Source organism: Sebastes umbrosus, chromosome 7 (genome assembly GCF_015220745.1).
Source record: "Sebastes umbrosus isolate fSebUmb1 chromosome 7, fSebUmb1.pri, whole genome shotgun sequence".
In the NCBI taxonomy this organism is placed as follows: Eukaryota; Metazoa; Chordata; class Actinopteri; order Perciformes; family Sebastidae; genus Sebastes; species Sebastes umbrosus.
This window is the reverse complement of record NC_051275.1, coordinates 7,813,773-7,835,009: the sequence shown is the minus strand read 5'-3', so window position 1 is coordinate 7,835,009 and position 21,237 is coordinate 7,813,773. Positions and strand designations below refer to the sequence as shown.

Genomic DNA, 21,237 nt, shown 5'->3' with positions numbered 1-21,237 from the left:
TATTCCATGCTTTCAAATGAAACCCCCCTGCTGATATTCAACACAAACTAGGAAACTACCTGCTTGTTAACTGTAAATGAAATATTCCATAATGGCATATTCATGAACCCATGATTAGATAACTCGAGTAACAAAGCACAGTCTGTGGAAAAATATCCTGAAACAGTTTGTTCATTTCCGATGTACCGGACGTGTCACGCTGGACAGACTCATTTGCATAAAGGACTGTTCCCGCCTTTTAATTTTGAAAGAGCAACGGCCAATGAGGAAACTCCAACACTTGGCCGACCAATCGTGTAACTTCATCAATCAGTCAGTCAGTGATAGATTTTTGCGTTTGTAGGGCTGGCCCTCTGCAGTCCAGCCAAAAAGCGTCCATGTCAGAGCCTCTTTCCAACCTCCTGATCAAACAAAAGTTCAGACTCTTTCACTACATGAGTGTTGCAATTATGATCTCAAACTTGATCAAACAAACCTTATTTGATCTATGGCCTCAGGGTCCTGAGGGGGAGTGCTGAAGAGACACAGTGACACACTGATAGCTGTTGTATGATGAGTAAGTGTGTGTGTGTGTGTGTGTGTGTGTGTGTGTGTGTGCGTGTGTGCGTGAGTGTGTGTGTGTGTGAGTGTGTGTGGGTGTGAAGCGGAGGTGGGTTTCTCTATCAGAGGCGATTTATGAGATGCTGACTCTGGATAGTTCCACTCAGGATCATCTCGATCAGTCATGGGTCGTCCTGGGCTTCAGATGTGGACATGGACCCTGTGTGTCTTCTTCAGCTGGATGTGTGTGGGGGAAGCAGTGACAGGACCGTAAGTTTACTTGTACTGTCCAAACAAATAATAATGGCGTGTGATTGAATGAATATAAATCTCGGGTAATGATTGTTTTTGCTGCATAATCTTCTGTGTTGGAGTTTCGTCCATGCCAGATCCAGTGAGATCTACTGTGTGTGTATGTTTCTGTGGCTGTAGGCAGTACATGGTAGCCATTCCTGCGGTTCTTGAAGCCGTAGCTGAGACCAAATTCTGTGCGAGTCTCCTGCATCCCAACGAGACTCTGGTCATGACCGTCACTCTGATGTCCCAAGAGGCGAATACAACCCTCCTCAAGCAGTCGTCCAGTGAAGACTTCCATGCCTGCCTTCAGTTTCAGGTCAGCTCTCCAGATTTGATTCATTTGCTCATTTACACAACATTCTTTGAACATGTTTTAATACAAAACTCACACATAGAGTAAGACACACAGATTTGTAACACAAAGTACACGGTATAAAATAATAAAGTGTTTTTTTTCAGTAAGGCAATGGCTCTCTTGGTGTCTATAAAATATCTTTCTGTCACAGGTTCCTTTAGTGAAGAATGGAGCAGTGCATAATTTCGAGGTGGAGGTAAAAGGCGACACATTTTACTCAAAAGAAGTCAGGAAAGTCCAGATCAATGTCTATCAACCAATGACATTCGTCCAAACAGATAAGCCAATCTACCTCCCTGGACAAACAGGTAACCACGAACTGATGATCTATGATGTTGTACACAATATGGTACCATGCTGTTTATAGAAGGATTTCCCCTTTACAAATAATTACAGATGTGCATGCAGCACAGGGTAGAAAATTAATTTCCACAATGTCATCGCAACTTATATATGAACATTTTTATTGTATAAATAAAGCACCTTGCTTGTTTGGATGTAGATGTGTATGCAGCATTCATCCTTGCTTTCCTAAAACATTTTTACTTAATGTCACATGTCGACATTAACTCTCGCAGGTACAGAGAAATTCATTTTGTGTGTGTGCCCCAAAATGTCAACAGGCAGTACGTGTTAAATTCACAGAAGCCCAGAAACAACATGTTAGCGTGAAATACTATTGTTAGCATATATGAAAAAGTGACATTAGCTTATAGGAAAAAAGTTACGTTAGCATATATGAAAAAATAACAATAGCTTACATGAAAAAAAGTTTTGTTAGCATACATGAAAAATTAACATTAGTTTATTTGAAAAAAGTTAAGTTAACATATGAAAAAAGTTATGTTGGCCTACATGAAATTTCTGCTGTTTTCCTGCTGCACCAGTTAGGAGCACAGAAGTCCCCCCATTCTGGATATCAATGTCACAAATTTACAATATTCATTAAAAACATGTGAGCTATCTCACCTTAAAAGCAGCGCTGGAATGCGGCCTGCGGCAAGCTGACATGCAAAATCTATGAAAAGCTGTAGCGGCCGCTCCAGAGTTCAGCGAGCTGCGGCCTTTTGATTCTGCAGCGAAGTGCAGCCAAACTAAAAGTTGGAAAACGTTGAACTTTTAGCGGTGCGGTGCGGCCAGAAAGTACCCGCAGTAAATCAGTAAACACATCCTGTGACACGTTGACCTATGTTTCAAAGAATTTCTTCCTTTCCCACTAATTACTTTTGCAATTCCTGCAGTTTATGGTTGAAAACAGGGGCAATAACGTAAATGCCATTAGTAAATTATCTATTTTTCTAACCTTTCCTAACTTGTAAATTTGATAGTAATGATGTAATGTCTGAGTTGTCAGAAGATCAGTTTCACTAGCCTGTGAGGATGTTTACCTCTGCTGTAGAAGAGCTGTAAAAGCTTCATGAAGTCTCTCTGCATTTCTCCTAGTGCATTTCAGAGTCGTCACACTGGACACTAAGATGAGACCTGCCAGTCAGCTGGTGAGTGTTTGAACAGTCTCTCCTTTCTTTAGATCTCAGTCATGAACCACGGTGAAGCTCTAGCTCAATAGTACAACCACAGCCCCTTTAGGTAAACCTGCCTGTACTGCGCTGAAGGTCTTCCAACATGTTTGTTGACCCAGTGATAAATCCATCAACCCCTAACACTAGTTTCTCATTTTGCAACATGTTGTCGCACATAATGTCATTTTAATTGGTAATAACAGTGGAAATATACTAAAGATTAAATAGAACTGTGTATGTTTTTTCCGAATGACATACTCTGAAGACAATACTTTTTATGTTAATGTATGTCACATGTTTCATATTTTCAAATCATCAATACAAGAGCTGAAGTTTGTGTTGGCCTCTGCAGTAAATACCTGCAGATTGTAAAACATCAGAGCACTGCCTGCTCATCACCATTGAACCAATGATTTCTTAATGAAAAATTACGTGCAGTGAATCACCTTAAACTGAACTCATTAGCACACTGTATGACGAGAGCAATATATACCAGCTTGTCCTTTAACAAATCTCCCTCTTTCTTTCTTTTTTACAGTACAATATCATCGAAATTGAGGTAAGACTAATAATAAAACTATCCACACTTTGACACACACCGATGTTCACTTAATTTAAGTATACTTAGTATACTTCCATGTGCACCCCAGCTAAAAAAAAGTGCACTGAAGTTCACTTAATTTAAGTATACTTCGTATACTTCCATGTGCTCCTTAGCTAAAACAAAAAGTGCAGTGAAGTTCACTTAATTTAAGTATACTTAGTATACTTCCATGTGCTACAAAATGTTTGATTCTGATATCAAGTTGTGAGTGACAAATATACTGTAGGTACTGTGGCAGGATATTTTACACTGAACAACTTGAACAGGGCATTTCTGAATGATGACAGTAAGTATAAAGTGTAAAAAGTAAATATTGACCTTGGAAACAAAACATCTTAAGTCAAAAATCATGTTTTACAGGCTGCATTTGTTTTTCTTATTTTTCCCTTAACCTACTTAAATCAAGTTATTAATGTAGTTTGACAAAAATCCTAAATCAAGCTCGACCTACAAGCATTTTCTGGAGATACTAACTGTCTTCATCAGTAGATGGAGTTTGCTCGGTTTTGTTGTTGTTGTTGTTATAAAAGCTAATAAGTTAAGATTGCAGAAACTGAAAAATTATTATTATTATTAAAATATTAGCCTGCCAATACATTGATCAGAATCTGTTTGAGAGTAGTTTTAAATAGTATGTTATGAAAGTGTTCGCTTCAAGCTTATTCAAAAGTACACATGATGCTTTTCACAATGAGAGTCAACAAGTATAAGAAAAAGAAACAATCAACATGTGCTCCATGTATTCACATGAGTTTCCTATTTTTGTCATGAATACATGCTCTTCCCATTTATTTTATTCATTAGGATGCTAACAACAACCGGATTGGACAGTGGTTGAATGAAATATCCAACAGTAAGATACTGCAGCTTTCTTATGCCTTGAACTCCGAGGCCCGTGAAGGAACCTACAAAGTTACTGTGTCGATTGGGTCAACTAAAAGATATCACAGCTTCAAGGTAGAGAAATATGGTAAGTTTGTTTATTTTACCTTGCCTTTCAATCCATTTGTAATGAAGCAAGAATGCTAATAATTATATTTTGTCCCCAGTTCTGCCTAAATTTGACGTAAAACTAGATGTAACCAATGAAGTAAGTATTGATCAGGAAGAAATCAAAGCTGAAGTATGTGCAACGTAAGTAAAAGCTCTTTCGCTCATTACACTCTTAAATAATCTAAAATGGGTCCAGATTGGAGAGTGAATGGCTCCTTTTCAACTACGCTATATTTTTCTTTGTCCATCTAATAGGTATACATACGGACAGCCTGTGCCAGGCAGTGTTAAAATGAAGGTGTGCCGACCTCTTAGTAGCTACGTGAGAAGAGTAGATCTAATCAACCCTGATGATCCGAAAGGAATCCATGATATTACTCCCCCATGCTACGAGGAGACCAAGCAGGTACAGTTGCTATAATGACAGTCTCATGTCTGCTGAAAGAAGATGCATATAAATGTAGACCTTACATATTCTGCTACAGAATGTATATACTGGAACATACCGTGCACATTTAACACTACATGGGGCGGCTGTGGCTGAGAGGGTAGAGCCGGTTGTCCACCAATCGGAAGGTCGGTGGTTCCCCGGCTGCTCCAGGTCACATGTCGATGTGTCCTTGAGCAAGACACTCAACCCCAAATTGATCCCGAAGGCATAGCCATCGGTGTGTGGATGAGTATTTAGATTAGATCCTGATGGGCAAAGTTGGCACTTTAGCAGCCTCTGCCATCAGTGTGTGAATGGGTGAATACTGACATGTAGTGTAAAGCGCTTTGTGTGGTCGGAAGACTAGAAAAGCGCTATATAATTCCAAGTCCATTTACATTAGATCAGATATATTGTCATCTATCTTTAGGGTGACCAGATGAGAATGGGTGAAATTCGGGACAGGGGAGTTGGAGCCGGGCGTGGTCACGTGGCCACAACGGGCGTGTCCTCCAGTACATTACATTCAGAGTCAACGAACCGTAGGGACAGGCGATACCAAACATTTCTAAGTCGATACGATACCGATACTTTTTGTTACATTTTTAATGATATCGATACCGATACCAATACTGATACCAATAAAACACAAATATGAGTACAATTAAATAAAAATGTTTGTGCCAAAAAAACAGTCCAGTATTTTACAGAAATACTATAATTAAATAATGAGCAATGCTACATTTCCTTTCTGCCATTCTCTCACATGTTTGATGTGGAAGTGTGCGACTGTACGCCGCTGTACGCTAGATTCTGATGTCACATTGGTTTCCACAGGCATGTGACACTGGCCAGCTAAATATTTCAGGGCTGTTTTGGCACAAATGTTATACAAAAGTAGTGAAAACGTTTGGAAGTGTTGTAACCACCCACGTTTGTATTTATATTAGGGCTGTCAATCAATTCAAATATTAATCACACATTTTTTATCTGTTCAAAATGTACCTTTAAGGGAGATTTGTCAAGCATTAAATACTCTTATCAACATGGGAGAGGGAAAATATGTTTGCTTTATGCAAATTAAGGTATATATTTATTATTTAGCAAAATAAATATGTTCAAATCATACAGACGTGGACAAAATTGTTGGTACCCTTCCGTTAAAGAAAGAAAAACCCACAATGGTCACTGAAATAACTTGAAACTGACAAAAGTAATAATAAATACAAATTTACTGAAAATTAGCTAATGAAAATCAGATATTGCTTTTGAATTGTGGTTCAACAGAACCATTTTAAAAAACAAACTAATGAAACTGGCCTGGACAAAAATGATGGTACCCCTAACTTAATATTTTGTTGCACAACCTTTTGAGGCACTCACTGCAATCAAGCGATTTCTGTAACTCTCAATGAGACTTCTGCACCTGCTGACAGGTATTTTGGCCCACTCCTTGTGAGCAAACTGCTCCAGCTGTCTCAGGTTTGAAGGGTGCCTTGTTCAGACTGCATGTTTCAGCTCCTTCCACAGATGTCCAATAGGATTTAGATCAGGGCTCATAGAAGGCCACTTCAGAATAGTCCAATGTTTTGTTCTTAGCCATTCTTGGGTGTTTTTAGCTGTGTTTTGGGTCATTATCCTGTTTGAGGACCCATGACCTGCGACTGAGACTAAGCTTTCTGACACTGGGCAGCACATTTCGCTCCAGAATGCCTTGATAGACTTGAGATTTCATTGTACCCTGCACATATTCAAGACACCCTGTGCCAGATGCAGCAAAGCAGCCCCAGAACATAACCTAGCCTCCTCCATGTTTCACATTAGGTACAGTGTTCTTTTCTTTGTATGCTTCATTTTTGCGTCTCTGAACATAGAGCTAATGTGACTTGCCAAAAAGCTCCAGTTTTGTCTCATCTGTCCAAAGGACATTCTCCCAGAAGCTTTGTGGCTTGTCAATATGCATTTTGGCAAATTCCAGTCTCGCTTTTTTATGATTTGGTGTCCTCCTCGGTCGTCTTCCATTAAGTCCACTTTGGCTCAAACAGCGATGGATGGTGCGATCTGACACTGATGTACCTTGACCTTGGAGTTCACCTCTAATCTCTTTGGAAGTTGTTCTGGGCTCTTTGGTTACCATTCGTATTATCCGTCTCTTCAATTTGTCATCAATTTTCCTCTTGCGGCCACGTCCAGGGAGGTTGGCTACAGTCCCATGGACCTTAAACTTCTGAATAATATGTGCAACTGTAGTCACAGGAACATCAAGCTGCTTAGAGACGGTCTTATAGCCGTTACCTTTAACATGCTTGTCTATAATTTCCTTTTTAATCTCCTGAGACAACTCTCTCCTTAGCTTTCTGTGGTCCATGTTCAGTGTGGTACACATCATGATGCCAAACAGCACAGTGACTACTTTTCACCCTTTAAATAGGCAGACTGACTGATTACAAGTTTGAAGATACCTGTGATGCTAATTACAGGACACACCTTAGTTTAATATGTCCCTATGGTCACATTATTTTCAATCTTTTCTAGGGGTACCATCATTTTTGTCCAGGTCAGTTTCATTAGTTTGTTTTTTTAAATGATTCTGTTGAACCACAATTCAAAAGCAATGTCTGATTTTCATTAGTTAATTTTCAGTGAATTTGTATTTATTATTACTTTTGTCAGTTTCAAGTTATTTCAGTGACCATTGTGGGTTTTTCTTTCTTTAATGGAAGGGTACCAACAATTTTGTCCACGTCTGTAACATGGTAGACTGCAGCCCAACAGGCAACAACAGCTGTCAGTGTGTCAGTGTGCTGAATTGGCTATGACTTGCCCAAAAAAAAACTGCATGTGATTATCATAAGGTGGGCATGTCTGTAAAGGGGAGACTTGTGGGTAGCCATAGAACCCATTTTCATTCACATATCTTGAGGTCAGAGGTCATGGACCCCTTTGTTTGGAGGGTTATTTAGCCTCCTTCCAGAGGTTCCTTAGGTTTTGTAGTTTCATATGATGTCAGTATCTTCACTCTTTAAAACTGAGCCCGCTGCAACCTAAAAATTGCAAGATGCATTAATGCGTTAAAGAAATTTGTGGTGTTAAAATTAATTTGCGTTATCGCGTTAACGTTGAGAGCCCTGATTTCTATAATTGTATTATCAATACTTTTTAAGGAATCAATACCAAATGAGTATCTTGTGAGTATCAAAGTATCGATACCACAGTATCGATCCGCCCATCCCTAACGAACAGTAGTAATAATAATAGTAGTATTCTTAGTAGTATTCTTTCCTACAAACTTTGCAAAATTTTTGTTTGGATCTTGTAAGGCAGCAATGATCCACGAGTATTTCCCTCCCCACTCCTCCCGGTACCTGCAGTAACGTGTTGTCTTTCATAGTTGTTAATCAATTTGTGGCACTACTGTACACAGCTAGCAAAAAACTACAACAGCTATAATTCATTTGGGCTACAGACATAACAGCGCCCATCTGTGGGCAACGCCAAAATAATGTTTCACAACAACACGTTTTCAATGTTTTATTAGACTTATTAACTAATCAAAACTCGGGATGTCTGGACACCCTATCTATCTTTTCAGTCTAATGTACAAATTGGGGAGCATAAAAGTTCATTTTTGACCATGGAAATAGTAGTTTGTCATACAAAAAGTTTAAATCAAGCTTACTGGCTTTTTGGGAGCTTTCAACTGCATCTCACAGTCTTCACCAGCAGATGAAGCTGCTGCTCAGTTAAAGTACAGAACTTAAAGAAGGGAACTTTACACATAGTCACAAAATAACATACAAAGACAGATTATAACCTCTGTCTCAGTTCAAAGATGGTCTCTGATAGCCAAAGATGGCATGCTTCCTGATCCATACAGCAATGCTCCATAAATACTGGAGCATATGAGGCAACTTGTGAATTGTTTGGGTAATCTGTCCAATTATGCTGTTGGAGGAGATGTCATTGTGCTTTTGACAAACATTCAAGACTGGGGTCATCGTCACATCATATTTTAAATAAGTAGCAAAGTTTCCCCTCATCAGAGCAATTCCATTATGAGTTAAGAACTGTACTGAGCTATATACTATATTCTACTATAAACAGTAGTTTGACACTCTCCCTCAGGCAGCAGCAAACATTAGCTAAATAATAACTTCAAGCTACAGCAGTAATGTATGAAAAGGTAATGTTAGTTTGAAAGTTAATGTGTTAATGTATTTCATTGTGTTTTTTAGGCGGACAAGAAAGGCTGTGCCACTTTTATATTCATGATGTCAACTTTCACAAAAATGGCGCAAAAGGCATTGATAGATACACTGGAAGTCAGTGCCGAAGTGGAAGAGGAGGGGACAGGCAAGTCTATTTCATAATTATATTTATATTTTTAAAAGAGAGTTAGTTTACCAAAACAATTACAGTGCCATGTATTGAAACAATGTGTCATACACATAGTTGTAACATGGATGCTGCTTGTACAGGTATTACACGCCCACAAGAGAAGAAAATAAAGATTTCATATGTTATTGGAAAGTTGTCCTTCATTGACACACCCAAGATTTATCAACAAGGATCAGATGTGGAGGGAAAAGTAAGTGCATGTTAATGTCACTCATTCAGTGTGATTCTATACACAAAGCAATGTGCATTCTCAGTGATACACCTTTGTGCTTCCTACAGGTTGAAGCAGTTTATTACAATAATACGCCCATTCCTGGCATGCCGGTGCACCTGTTTGAGGGTGAAAGGTGGTCAGCACGTCTGCTGCAGAATCTCACAACTGATAACGATGGTGTCGCCACTTTCTCATTGAGCACAGCTGACTTTAAAGGGGACATCCACCTCCGCGTAAGTAAGACTAGAACTCATATCTGTAATCCAACATTTGTCAGTCACATCGTAACCCTTTCATGAAGATGACAATGTAGGGATTTGGTAGTAACAGGTTTGGTTATTAGCAAATTAATTAATAAATAATAATAGAATTATTAATATTTATAAAGATTATCAATAAACATTAATAATAAACGGGGCACCACCCTAGAATCAGGGACCAATAACCAAAACATTAATATAGTCTCATTAAATATACTAAGCTATCAATTTGGAACGTTGATTAATAATTAAATTAATAACTATTACCAAAATAGATAGTAAAGGTTGAAGGATATCGGAGTTCTTGACATAGCAGAGGTTGGCATTATTCACTCTTGTACAACATCCCCCCTTTTGGTCTTAAGATGTGTAACATCCTTCAAGAGCAAAACAGAAGGTTGAACAGTTCACAGGTCCTTGGAAACAACCTGGAAGTTGTTAAGTCCATGATTGAAAAAAAGTTCATTCAACGGTTCATTCAATTTTGTAATGTCTGGGCAGTTCATTAACCAACTGGGCATTGGTTAAAACTATCTATCTTGGCTAAGCAAGAACAGTCCCTAAGTTACAAACAAACCAGATAAACCACAACATTAGCATTGTATACAATACATAACTAGTGTTTCTCTGTTATTTATAGGGTTAGTGAAGAACAGGAATGTTAGAGGTGTTAAGTTGTTACGGTGAGATGCGGAGAGTGTCACCTAAAACAATGTGGACAGGTGTATGACTGGTTCTGTGCAGTCATAATGTGTTGTCCTAAGCTAGTGTTGTGCATTAGTGATCTCTAAACAAGATACTACCAAGGAGTTGGTCCAAGTGTACTTGTAAAGTTGGACAGTGGTGTCTGAGTTGAGTTTTTGCTGTTGCTAACAAACTCAAGTTTTCCCTAGTAACTGCAAAAGAGGAAAGGAAAATTAAGGCACCGTTATCTAGCGTCTGTCTCACTGTTACCTAGGTGTTAGCTAGTACTGTGGGAAGATAACTCTGGATCTCTCATGCTTAACTCATGGTTCAGGGCTGTAACGCTCCAGGTAGCCAGAGGCAGAGAGGCACTCAGAGTAGCTATCACTGTCTGCTAGATTATGTCCATCTTCTGAACCTTGTTCAGAGTCTGAACTGTGGTCAGAGATGCTGTTGTCATCGTCAGACCGGTCACGCCAATTCTGGGACAGAATTTCAGAGTATGGCCTTCTGCTCACTTCTGTTGTGTGAATGCCTATCTATACGCAACTGGGGGACATGGCGGTTACGCTCAGTGTCCTTATGCAGCCTTTTGTGACCCCCCTTCGACCTGTTGTGAAGGTGGTATTTTGAGGTGGCAGATCTGCTTGACACGTCAGTGTTTGAGCAGGTAAGGCATCCTTACCTTGGAAGTGTGCATGCCTTAAACGTTTGTAGTAATCTCTAGGATTCTCACTACGTGAATATTTAATTTGAAGGGCTGCAAACATCACTGCGGTCTCGTCAGCATTAGAAGAGAATTCTTCTATCAGTGCATGACGGAGCTCACTATAGTAATTTCTGACACTGGGAGGTTGTGACTGTATAAACTTGGGCACAGCTTTAGAGCTGGTTTTCCACACAAGTTTAACTGTCCGTTGGGTGACGTGTGCTAAGTCAATTAGATTGTGATCTAATTCCCTAAAATAGTCATCAACGTGATGATCACAGTTGTCTGGATCAAAACATTCAATGTCTTTAGCTATGAACTCAAGCACTTCATGGCGGGTACCCTGTGGGTTCCTTTCTGTTGAAGGTGAGACTTAATTAGCATTACAATGCACTGGTGCATCACATGCTAAAGTTCTCTCTGGCTGAGAAGCAGAGGCTGAACAGCTGTCATCACCCTTGTGACAGAGTGGAAGGAGGCTGAACAGGCTGAACCTTTGGAGGGAGGAGCACAGATGAAGGTGTCATTTCTCTGTAGCTGAGAACAACATGGGGCAGAGTATCTTTTTGAAGATAAATTACATGTGTCTTCACTGTCAGTTTCACAACAATAGGAAGTCAGGTAGCTGTTCACTCTTTCTCTCAGAGGAGGTTGAGGAGCTGATTTCATTCCCAAGGACTTTGAGTCGGTTGAAAATCCTTCACTTCTGAGTGGAGAGGGAGTTAACCTCTCATCAAGTGAGGAGTGTGAATCTGAGTAGCTAGAATCACAGTGACTGACAGACTGTGGTGGGGCGAAATGTTCTAATCTAAGCCCTAACAATTTTTCTTTGTGTTGACAAAGATCTAACTCTGCTGAATGCAGGTCTTCTAAGTAACGCATGGCTTTCTTATTAGCTGTCTGAACTTCATGGAGGAGACAAGCACTTTGAGTTCTTAGGCTATCTATCTCCTTTTCCAGGGCTGCTTTACGCTGAATGGCAAGACTGGTTTGCCTGTGGAAAATCAGAAGCAAGCATTTCAACAATGAGTCTTTGGATGCGGTCTGCGCATCACACCTGTCTGTGAGGAGCGATTCTATTTCTTTCCTGCACTCACTGAAACTCAACCTGCTGATGAGTTCAGGGCAGCCAGGATTTAGGCTCTGTGCTAGGGAGGAAATAAAAAGCTCTACACAGGGGTTCTCCATGTTATGCCTGGAATGGAGGGTGAAACTAAACAGGATGTCTAGTACAAAACAAAACAATGTTGTTGGCTATGGTGTTGCGTTCGCAGACACCTTGTAGTGTAGTTTAGGAGGCACACTAGCCTGACAACAATGCACTGGCCTACACTATGGGGGGTAGGTCCCTGTGGAGGAGTGGTAGCTACAGGACCAACTAGTGACTCTAGTGGGAATCAAACAAAAGGGGCCAGTAAAGTAAACAAAGGTTTACAAAAGAAGTTTGCTTACACTTACAACATGCACTAACTGAGATGCAGGGCAGTGACAGTTGTGATGATGTCTCTTAAAAGTGACTCCAGCTGGAACACGTGGAAGTAACAGCTAGGTGCAAACTTATATCACAGGGCTGGTAGCAATCTGTGGCTCTATTTAACACATTCAGGCTGGAATGCTTGGCAGTTACACAGCCAGGTACAAGCTCTGTATGTTACACAGGGCCGGTGGCACGCTGTGTCATTAAAGGAACACTTAGATTAACAGCAAAATATGACAACTAGACTAGATTGCATTGAATACTTGGTATTCAACTGCTGAACCAAAATTCTTTCAAGTTCTACAGCGTAGGTTAACTTGAATTAGCAGCAAAAGCAAATTCTTAAAATTAACACTATAAAGGCTTAAAGTGTTAATAATCAAACTCTCTCAAATAACAATTCTCACCACAATATACTTGTTTAAAAGTACAACAGGACTTCTACTCCTGTGGAAGACTAGTGGTGTAGAATGTAAACACTTTTGGTTTGTTTAGAAGTGGAATATGACATTTTTGTTTTTGACCAGGACCTAGGGATTTGGTAGTAATACGTTTGGTTATTAGCAAATTAATTAATAAATAATAATATAATTATTAATATTAATACAAATTATCAATAAACATAAAAAATAATCAGGGCACCACCCTGAAATCAGGGACCAATAACCAAAACGTTAATATAGTCTCATTAAATATACCAAACTATCAATTTGGAACGTTGATTAATAATTAAATTAATAACTATAACCAAAATAGATAGTAAAGGTTGAAGGATTCACTCTTGTACAACATTAAACAGACCTGCATGTATATTCCAAAAACATTTATTTACAAGATAATAAAGGTTTAAAACACAATATTAATCTAACTAAATAACTAAACTAAACAAACCAAACAAAGTGTGTAAGCATGCGTGTGTGTTTGTGTGTGTGTGTGTGTGAGAGAGAGAGAGAGAGAGAGAAAGAGAGAGAGAGAGAGGGAGAGAGACAAGATGGCTTCTTGTCTCAAGATGTCTGCCTACAGACAAAAGGGGCGAGCACTGTAAAACTACAAGGCCTCTTTGTTCTTCGGAACACATGTACTCAGGGGGGTGTAGTGGGGGTTAAGATTATCTGAAGCTGTATGTTTATGTTTAACTAATTCACAGTTTCTGTATGCGATCTTTATGTGTGTCAGATAATGCAGTGGGTTAGAAAAGATGGTTAGTTTGCATGCAAGACCTTGTCTATGTGAAGCATAAACTAAACACATCGGATGTGGCGAAGCCAACTACCCGAATATCTTAATTACAAATAATATCACAACAGTCAAACTCAATGAATAACATTAAACCAAATCAATACAAGTACATTCTAGAAATCAAAGTTGAACAGTCTTGCTCAGCCATGTGCAGTTGCTACTGCTAAGGTAAGCCCAGTACGTTACCAATCCATGGAAGAAAAGGGTTTGTAATTCCATTTGTTGAAGTTGTGGTTCCAAGTCAAAGATGTTGTCTTTGCTGTGCTCAAATGAAGTTGTGCAGATTGGAGGAAGCTGAGCACTCCAATACTTCTTCCAAGCAGCTTGATACCTTGGTGCTAACTTCCTTGCGGTTTTTGCTTGAAGTTAGTTGGTAAAAAGGCAGGCTCTCGCGTCTTGTGCCTTAGAAGATCCTTGTGATCCTATGGCTGTTTCCTAACAGGCCATAGATCAGAGAGCTTAGGTGGGGAGAGCAGCAGCTCACCTCTGCAGGTCAGCAAAGGTGAGGAGAAGGAGCAGAAAAAAGGCAGAAAGAGAAGGAACAAAGAGATTCCTCTGGATTTGTCCTGGGTGAATTTCACACCTATATGTGAATGCTACAGTAGCCAATGGCTACTGAGCTGAGTCCTCAGCCAATGGCTACTGAGCTGAGCTGAGTCCATGGGTCAAGGATCATGTTACTGAGTTCATGTGGTCACTTGCCACCAGTCACATTGGTGGGTCCCTACAACAACCAGTCCAAGAGCATAAACCTAAAATGGTTTCTCAATATGCTGCAATTGACCAAGGTGTCACCATCGTAGCAAGTGGCCCCTTATGAAAAAGTAGTATACTTCAAGTTTATACTTGTAACTTGTAAATGTACTACTTTAATAATTCTTGGGTCTAAATTGGCCAACTTTTTAGTTTATAAAAGTATACTTTTAAGTATTCTTTAAGTATAAGAATAGTAAACTTTGAGTACATAAATAGTTTACACCCAAGTTTTATTTTGTACTGCAACTATACATTAAGTAAATGGATAGTTTACTAGGTGTATACTTGTAGCCCGCTTTTTAGTTAATGAAAGCAAACTTTAGAGTATACTCTCAGTAAACTACTAGTTTTGTGGTTTTTATACTGTAAGTATACTTGTATATATTTGTACCCCACTTTATAGTTCATGAAAGTGCACTTTAAAGTATACTTTCAGTAAACTAGTAGTTTCATAATTTTTATACTGCAAGCATATTCTATTGTGATACAGGCTACCAGAGACAGCTGAACTACAAACATAAAGATGGTGCTTACAGCACATTTGGATCAGGAACAGGAAACACTTGGTGAGAATATTACTGACCAATCATCCACTAAGATTAATTATGGTGTAAAATATTTACTACGTCGTACAGCCATACCCTTTATACCAGTGATTTTCAAAGTACAGTCAGGGGACTCCCAGGGGTCACATGTCATTGGGTCCACAGATTAATCTACAGATTGGGACAATTTGCACCAATAAAACAAGCATATTGTGTCCATTACCACAACCCGTGTTAGCTTCACTCAGGGCGCAACAAACTGTTCCTGCTGCTGCTTAGCTTAGCTTATTAGCCAGTTAGCTAGCTGGCGAGCATGGAGAAATATTTGAGACAGTCCACATCGACAAGTGACGCTAAGCCCAAACTAACTAAGTTGAGAAAATATGACGACAGTTATATCGAGCGACAGCCGAGCTAAAGCGGCATCTGATTACAAAGCACCTGAATATCAGCAGCTTGATAGCTTGGTGCTAACTTCCTTGCTGTTGTTGCTTGAAGTTAGTTGGTAAAAAGGCAGGATCTTGTGCCTTCTACCTTAGAAGAAAGTTCCTTGTGTTTCTATGTCTGTTTCCTAACAGGCCATATATCAGAGAGCTTAGGTGGGGAGAGCAGCCGCTCACCTCCAGCAAGGCCAAAGGAGTGAGAAGAAAGAGAGGGAACAAAGAGATTCCTCTGGTTTTGTCCATGGGTCAAGGAGCATGTGACTGAGTTCATGTGATCGCTTGCCATCAGTCACATTGGTGGTTCCCAACAATATCTAACTTTGTTTTAACATCCTCCTCAGGCTGACTGCTTTCGTGCTGAGATCGTTTTCCAAAGCGATGTCGTTCATCTACATCGACCCAGCAAAGCTCGAAGAGTCTATGGTTTGGCTGACCGATAAACAACGAAAAAATGGCTGTTTTGAACGGTCAGGGAACCTCTTTAACAACAGAATGAAGGTAATTAAAGTCCATCTGGAGTTCCTATGAAAATTAAGTTACATGTTGATCTTCACTGCAGCAGTAGTTAAACACAAATGCACCTTCAGGACTTTCATTCATGGCTCAGTAAATGAACGGAATGTGCGACATGCAAGCAGCAATTTGCAGCATGAGATAATTCCCCCTCATATTGATTTTAACAGGTTTCTCTTATCAAAACAAACGCCATAATGGCGACTCATGCAGGATTATAGGAGAGTTCCGTGGGACTCACAAATGTATTTATACGTTTCCGAGTGACGACCCTTTGTGAAACAGGACACTGCCGCCATTTGCAAACTGCTCAAAATGACTTCTGTGAGTGTGGCCCCTGGGTGTTGGAGGTGCAGTGATGATCTGTGTGTCTGTATGATGCTTCCTCTCTACAGGGTGGTGTGTCTGACGAAGTGACCCTCAGTGCCAACGTCACTGCTGCCTTCTTGGAGATGGAGAAGCCCGTAGATGTGAGTAGACTCCTTTCACTACAAACATCTCATGCTGTTTTAACTGTAAATTGCTTGAAGGAAAGAATTTACTTTACAACATATACACAAACCAATAACTTTTACATTGATAAGTAAGAAATAGAACTATTAAATACTTGACAAATCTCCCTTTAAGGTACATTTTGAACAGATAAAAAATGTGATTCATTTGCGATTAATCGCGATAAACTGTGAACAATCATGAGATTAATCGCGATTCAATATTTCAATCGATTGACAGCCTTAATTATAATGTGTGCTTTTAATCTGTTCTAGGATCCTGTGGTGAACCAGAGCCTGTCTTGTCTCAAGGAGTCCACCAGTGACCTCAGCAACACCTACACTACAGCTCTGCTGGCGTACGTCTTCACCCTGGCAGGAGACATGAAGACCCGTGCTCACCTTCTGAAGCACCTAGACACTGTTGCAATACAAGACGGTGAGTCATCCTCCTAAAGGAAATCATTCTGGCTTCATTACTGTGAATGTAGCTCACCTTGTGCCTGTTTGTCTGTTTGTGGATGGCTGTTTTTAGGAGGGTTCCTCCACTGGTCTCAGATAGCAAAAGACAAGTCAGCCTCCCTGTCTGTGGAGATCAGCTCCTACGTGCTGCTGGCCAAACTCAGCGCCGCTCCTACAGCTGAAGACCTGGGCTACGCCAGCAGCATCGTTAGATGGCTGACGGGCCAGCAGAACTACTATGGAGGCTTCTCCTCCACACAGGTACGGGCAGCCCAAACAGCATAAAGCTGGACTTTGAATTAAACGTACTGCATTGTCTTCTGGGACAAATATGATGAACAAAGATTATTGAAATGTGTGTGCAATGCACTTTTCAGCTTATTCAACTGTTTCATTAACTTGTGAAGTAGGAACATTTTCTAAATGTATAAAGGAATACTAAATCCTTCAACCTATCTGAAAAATTCAAAATCACATAATTAAGACATTAGGGCTGTCAAAGTTAACGTAATAATAACGCGTCTTTAATGTATTAAGACAACTTGCGATTTTTAGGTTGGCAACTTACTTACGCTAAATTTTTGTGAGGAAAAACTGTCTTGGCTATTTTCAAAGGGGTCTCTTGACCTCTGACCTCCAGATATGTGAATGAAAATGAGTTCTATGGGTACCCACGAGTCTCCCCTTTACAGACATGCCCACTTTATGATAATCACATGCAGTTTGGGACAAGTCGTAGTCAAGTCAACACACTGACACACTGACTGGTTTTCACAGGAAAGCGACATGAGCCCACACCTAAAAAGTTTAATGTCAGTGATTATACCTGACCAAGGACAACAGCGGTGTTATAGCCCTTTAACTACAATTCACATATACTGAGCATACTGTCCTGTTTGAAATTGTAATTTTCTTAATTGATTTCTGTATGAAAATCAACAATTAGAACCTGAAATTGATAAACGTGAACTCCTACATATGAAAGCTGTTGTATGTTTTAACAAAAGTCAATACATTTACATTTGTATAAATTTAAGCACATAAAGTATTTGGTATTTTGGTTTGTGTGTGTTGTAGGACACAGTGGTGGCTCTTCATGCTATGACTCTCTACTCCACTCTGGTGTTCAGTCCAGAGGGTTCCAGCACAGTGACAGTCCAGTCTCCCAGTGGTGAGATCACATTTTATGTGAACCAGAACAACAAACTGCTCTACCAGGAGAAGCTGCTGCAGGACGCGGCAGGAAAGTACAGCCTGGAGGTGAATGGCACTGCATGTGCTGCAATGCAGGTCAGTGGTCACTGCAGCTCTACCTGGTGCTCTTTGCTATACATACACCATCACAAACACTGCTAATATAACTATGCCCTAATGTTAGCAGCTCAGTAGGAATACAGAAAGTTTGGAAGTTCCGTACTTCCATTACGCCTCCACCTGCATTATACTTTGTTTGATCTAAAAATAAGAGGTTGTACCACGGACAGCGCCGTGGGTTAATCAATACACAGCACAGCTAGGTCTATGGTCGGGGCTGTAGATTCTAACTTGTACAAACATCCGTCAGATAAAGGGTAAATGAGTCAGACAGACTAGAATAATGGTGCATTCACACCAAGAGCGAAGCAAACTTTTTGCGCAACGCGATTACATACAAAGTCAATGCAAAGAGGTGAATGATGGCGCGAATGACGCGAATGATGCAAATGGCGCGAATGGCGAAAATGACGTGAATGACACTACGCAAAATTTGCGTATTTGCAGAAGTTGAAATATTTCAACTGGAGCGAGAAATTCGCATGACGCTGTGTCGCGAAAGTCTATCAGCATTGAGATTCTCCTCCTGTCTTCACTGACGTCCTGACGCTGTTGAATCAGAAATGGAGATTAAAATTTTGTATCTGTCTGTGGTCACCCAGAGCTACGATAGTACAGCATATCTGTTCAATGACCGGACCGAACTCTGTGTATAAATGTATGTGTATAAACCACTATGGATGAAACAACAACGTTGCTGCCGTATTTATGCCTAGATGACTTTATGTTGAGTGTTGATGGAGCAGCTGCATAGCCTTGCACTGATCCATCAGAACTCCATTCAAAAAACAAGCAATTGAAAAGTTGTTCGCTTGTCATCTTGTGGACAGACCTGTCAAAGTATGAATTCAGACTTTTTACAAATCGGCATCATTATGTAGTTATTTCAGCATCTTTTTGATCTCTTTATTGGTATGAAATCACAGGACAATCTGTTTATTTTGGGTTCTTACCGCAGTAGCGACGTGTGTCTCGCTAGATACAGTCAGTGTAATGACCCTGTATGTGAATACAGCTCGCCGTCAGATGATGTTATGAATCCAGACACAACGGCGTTTGGTTTTCTGACATACAGTATCTGGGACTTCCACAACAGTGGTTATTTCTTCCACGGTTGATGGCGGAAATGGTGGAAAGAAAAGTTGTTGGTATCTATGGAGACAAGCTCCTTCTCCTCTCTGGCGCGTCTAGCACAAATTTACATGAATGATACCGGCGGTATAACTATGCGCAAGTAAAGCGAGGCGAACATTTGCTTTGTTCTTGGTGTGAATGCAACATAACACATTTTACAAAAAAAAAACTCTGCTCCTTCACTCTCTGTATGCATCTCACAATCCTTTAGGTAGGTTAACAAAGAGCATGCATTTTGATCATTTTGCTAACAAGAGTGATGACATCCCCCCTGAAATCGCCTACTGGTTGTTAGTATGCACAGCAGCCAATGGGGACAATGCATGTATGCATGTGAAAGTTAGTTATCAACCCTATATCTAAGACGACCAATTTAAAGGTAGCTCAATCAGGTTTGATGCTTAAAGCAACCTAAAACTAGCATGTGGAAATGGGACACCCTTGAAAACAAGATGTTGCTTCTCAAGGGTTAAATCTTGATGCGTCATAAACTTGAACAAATGTGAGTAAAGGAAATACTTGATATTCTTCTATGAATGTTAAACTTTCCTTGTGTACCTCTTTCCCAGATTTCACTCCGCTATAACGTCCCAACTCCTCATGAAATCAGCACTCTCAGTGTTGAGATCAAGGCAGAGGCCGACTGCTCCAGCAAAAGACCGAAACTCTCTCTGAAGCTGAAGTCCCTGTAAGCAATCAAGAATACTGACATTTTTGACTGCATCTACCAGCTCTAACTAAGTAACTGTTAATGGACAGACGGGATAAATGTATAGTCTTTGAAGGCTGTGAGTATATATACAGTATACATAGTATATAGTATATGAGTATAACTTTCACCTTTAGTAGAAATAGAAAAGTTTTCATCTCGTTGAGGAACCACCCAGCTGATTATCATCTCCTCACAGCTTAAAGGTGCCCTGCTGGTGGAACGTGTTGAACTAAAGGACGATCATGTTCTGGTGTACATACAGGAGGTGAGAGGAATTCACAGTGAGGAACAAGAGATTATGCTCTTCAGATTTGTAACTGTCATCTGTTTCTTCCAACAGTTAATAAAGGATATACCCATCAACCACAGCTTAGACCTCATACAGGAGCTCCCAGTGAAGAACCTGAAGCCAGCTGTGATCCAGATCTACGACTACTACCAGCCAAGTAAATCAGTCCTCATAGCGTCTTTTGCGTGGTCAAATCCATTGTTGTCTTCGTAGACGTGCGGCAGGCGTGCTCAAATGCGGGACCGACACCGCCACGGCGTGCAAGCGTTCCCAAGCACCTATTTTTCGGTTTTTAGTTCAACTTTTGGAACGCAGCAGCACACACCACATGTCATGTGACGTGGAACAAACAATCACAGCCGGCAAATATATTTTCTTTCTTTCTTCTGTAAATATCAGTGAAGGATTTATGGTGCTGGAAATCCATTTATCTTTGTTTTGATTGTGTTTAGTTTCATCAGTGAGGCTTCCTGCTAAATCACCGCAACTTCAACCTTATCATCATTGCAGCACGCAGGTTTTGGTTGCTTAGTAACAGCGGTCGCAACAGGAGCGCAACTGAGCCCCCAGGAAGAGCGCCGGGCTTTGAAGTAAATTTTGGTATTGGCCAAACGGCGGTACTGCAACTTCCGTGTCCGTCACGTGATACCATTGGGCCAAAAAGACTTACCCATAGACTTACATTAGGAAAGAGATGACTGTAACTCAACGGATAATTTCTTTTTTTGAGGTAAATCAACTTCCCAGTAGGACCACTTGATTAGTCCATTTTTAAATCATTAGGTCCTAAAAGTTGTCATGTGACTGAGCCCCAGACCGAGGGCTGGAGCGAGGGCTGGGAGGCGGGGTTAAAGGAAA

At 40.3% G+C, this 21,237-nt stretch overlaps 1 protein-coding gene and 1 long non-coding RNA gene across 3 annotated transcripts in view; both read left to right on the top strand.

The window, feature by feature from the left end:
* The first annotated feature begins 637 nt into the window (after positions 1-637).
* Positions 638-21,237, top strand: part of LOC119491139 (alpha-2-macroglobulin-like) — a 49,480-nt gene continuing 28,880 nt past the window's right edge. Inside the window, exons 1-11 of one of the 2 annotated variants that reach the window (XM_037774838.1) lie at positions 638-810; positions 973-1,153; positions 1,344-1,500; positions 2,636-2,688; positions 3,251-3,271; positions 4,121-4,286; positions 4,366-4,450; positions 4,565-4,715; positions 8,975-9,092; positions 9,218-9,327; positions 9,417-9,584. In XM_037774838.1, the coding sequence (XP_037630766.1) occupies positions 725-810; positions 973-1,153; positions 1,344-1,500; positions 2,636-2,688; positions 3,251-3,271; positions 4,121-4,286; positions 4,366-4,450; positions 4,565-4,715; positions 8,975-9,092; positions 9,218-9,327; positions 9,417-9,584 (1,296 nt within the window). In that variant the 5' untranslated portion in view covers positions 638-724. The remainder of the gene's footprint in view (positions 811-972; positions 1,154-1,343; positions 1,501-2,635; positions 2,689-3,250; positions 3,272-4,120; positions 4,287-4,365; positions 4,451-4,564; positions 4,716-8,974; positions 9,093-9,217; positions 9,328-9,416; positions 9,585-21,237) is intronic. The other variant, XM_037774839.1, reaches the window with a different exon arrangement.
* LOC119491153 lies at positions 20,153-20,960 on the top strand. The gene is made up of 4 exons (XR_005207550.1): positions 20,153-20,166; positions 20,287-20,355; positions 20,431-20,505; positions 20,950-20,960. It is a non-coding gene; the product is annotated as an uncharacterized LOC119491153 (long non-coding RNA).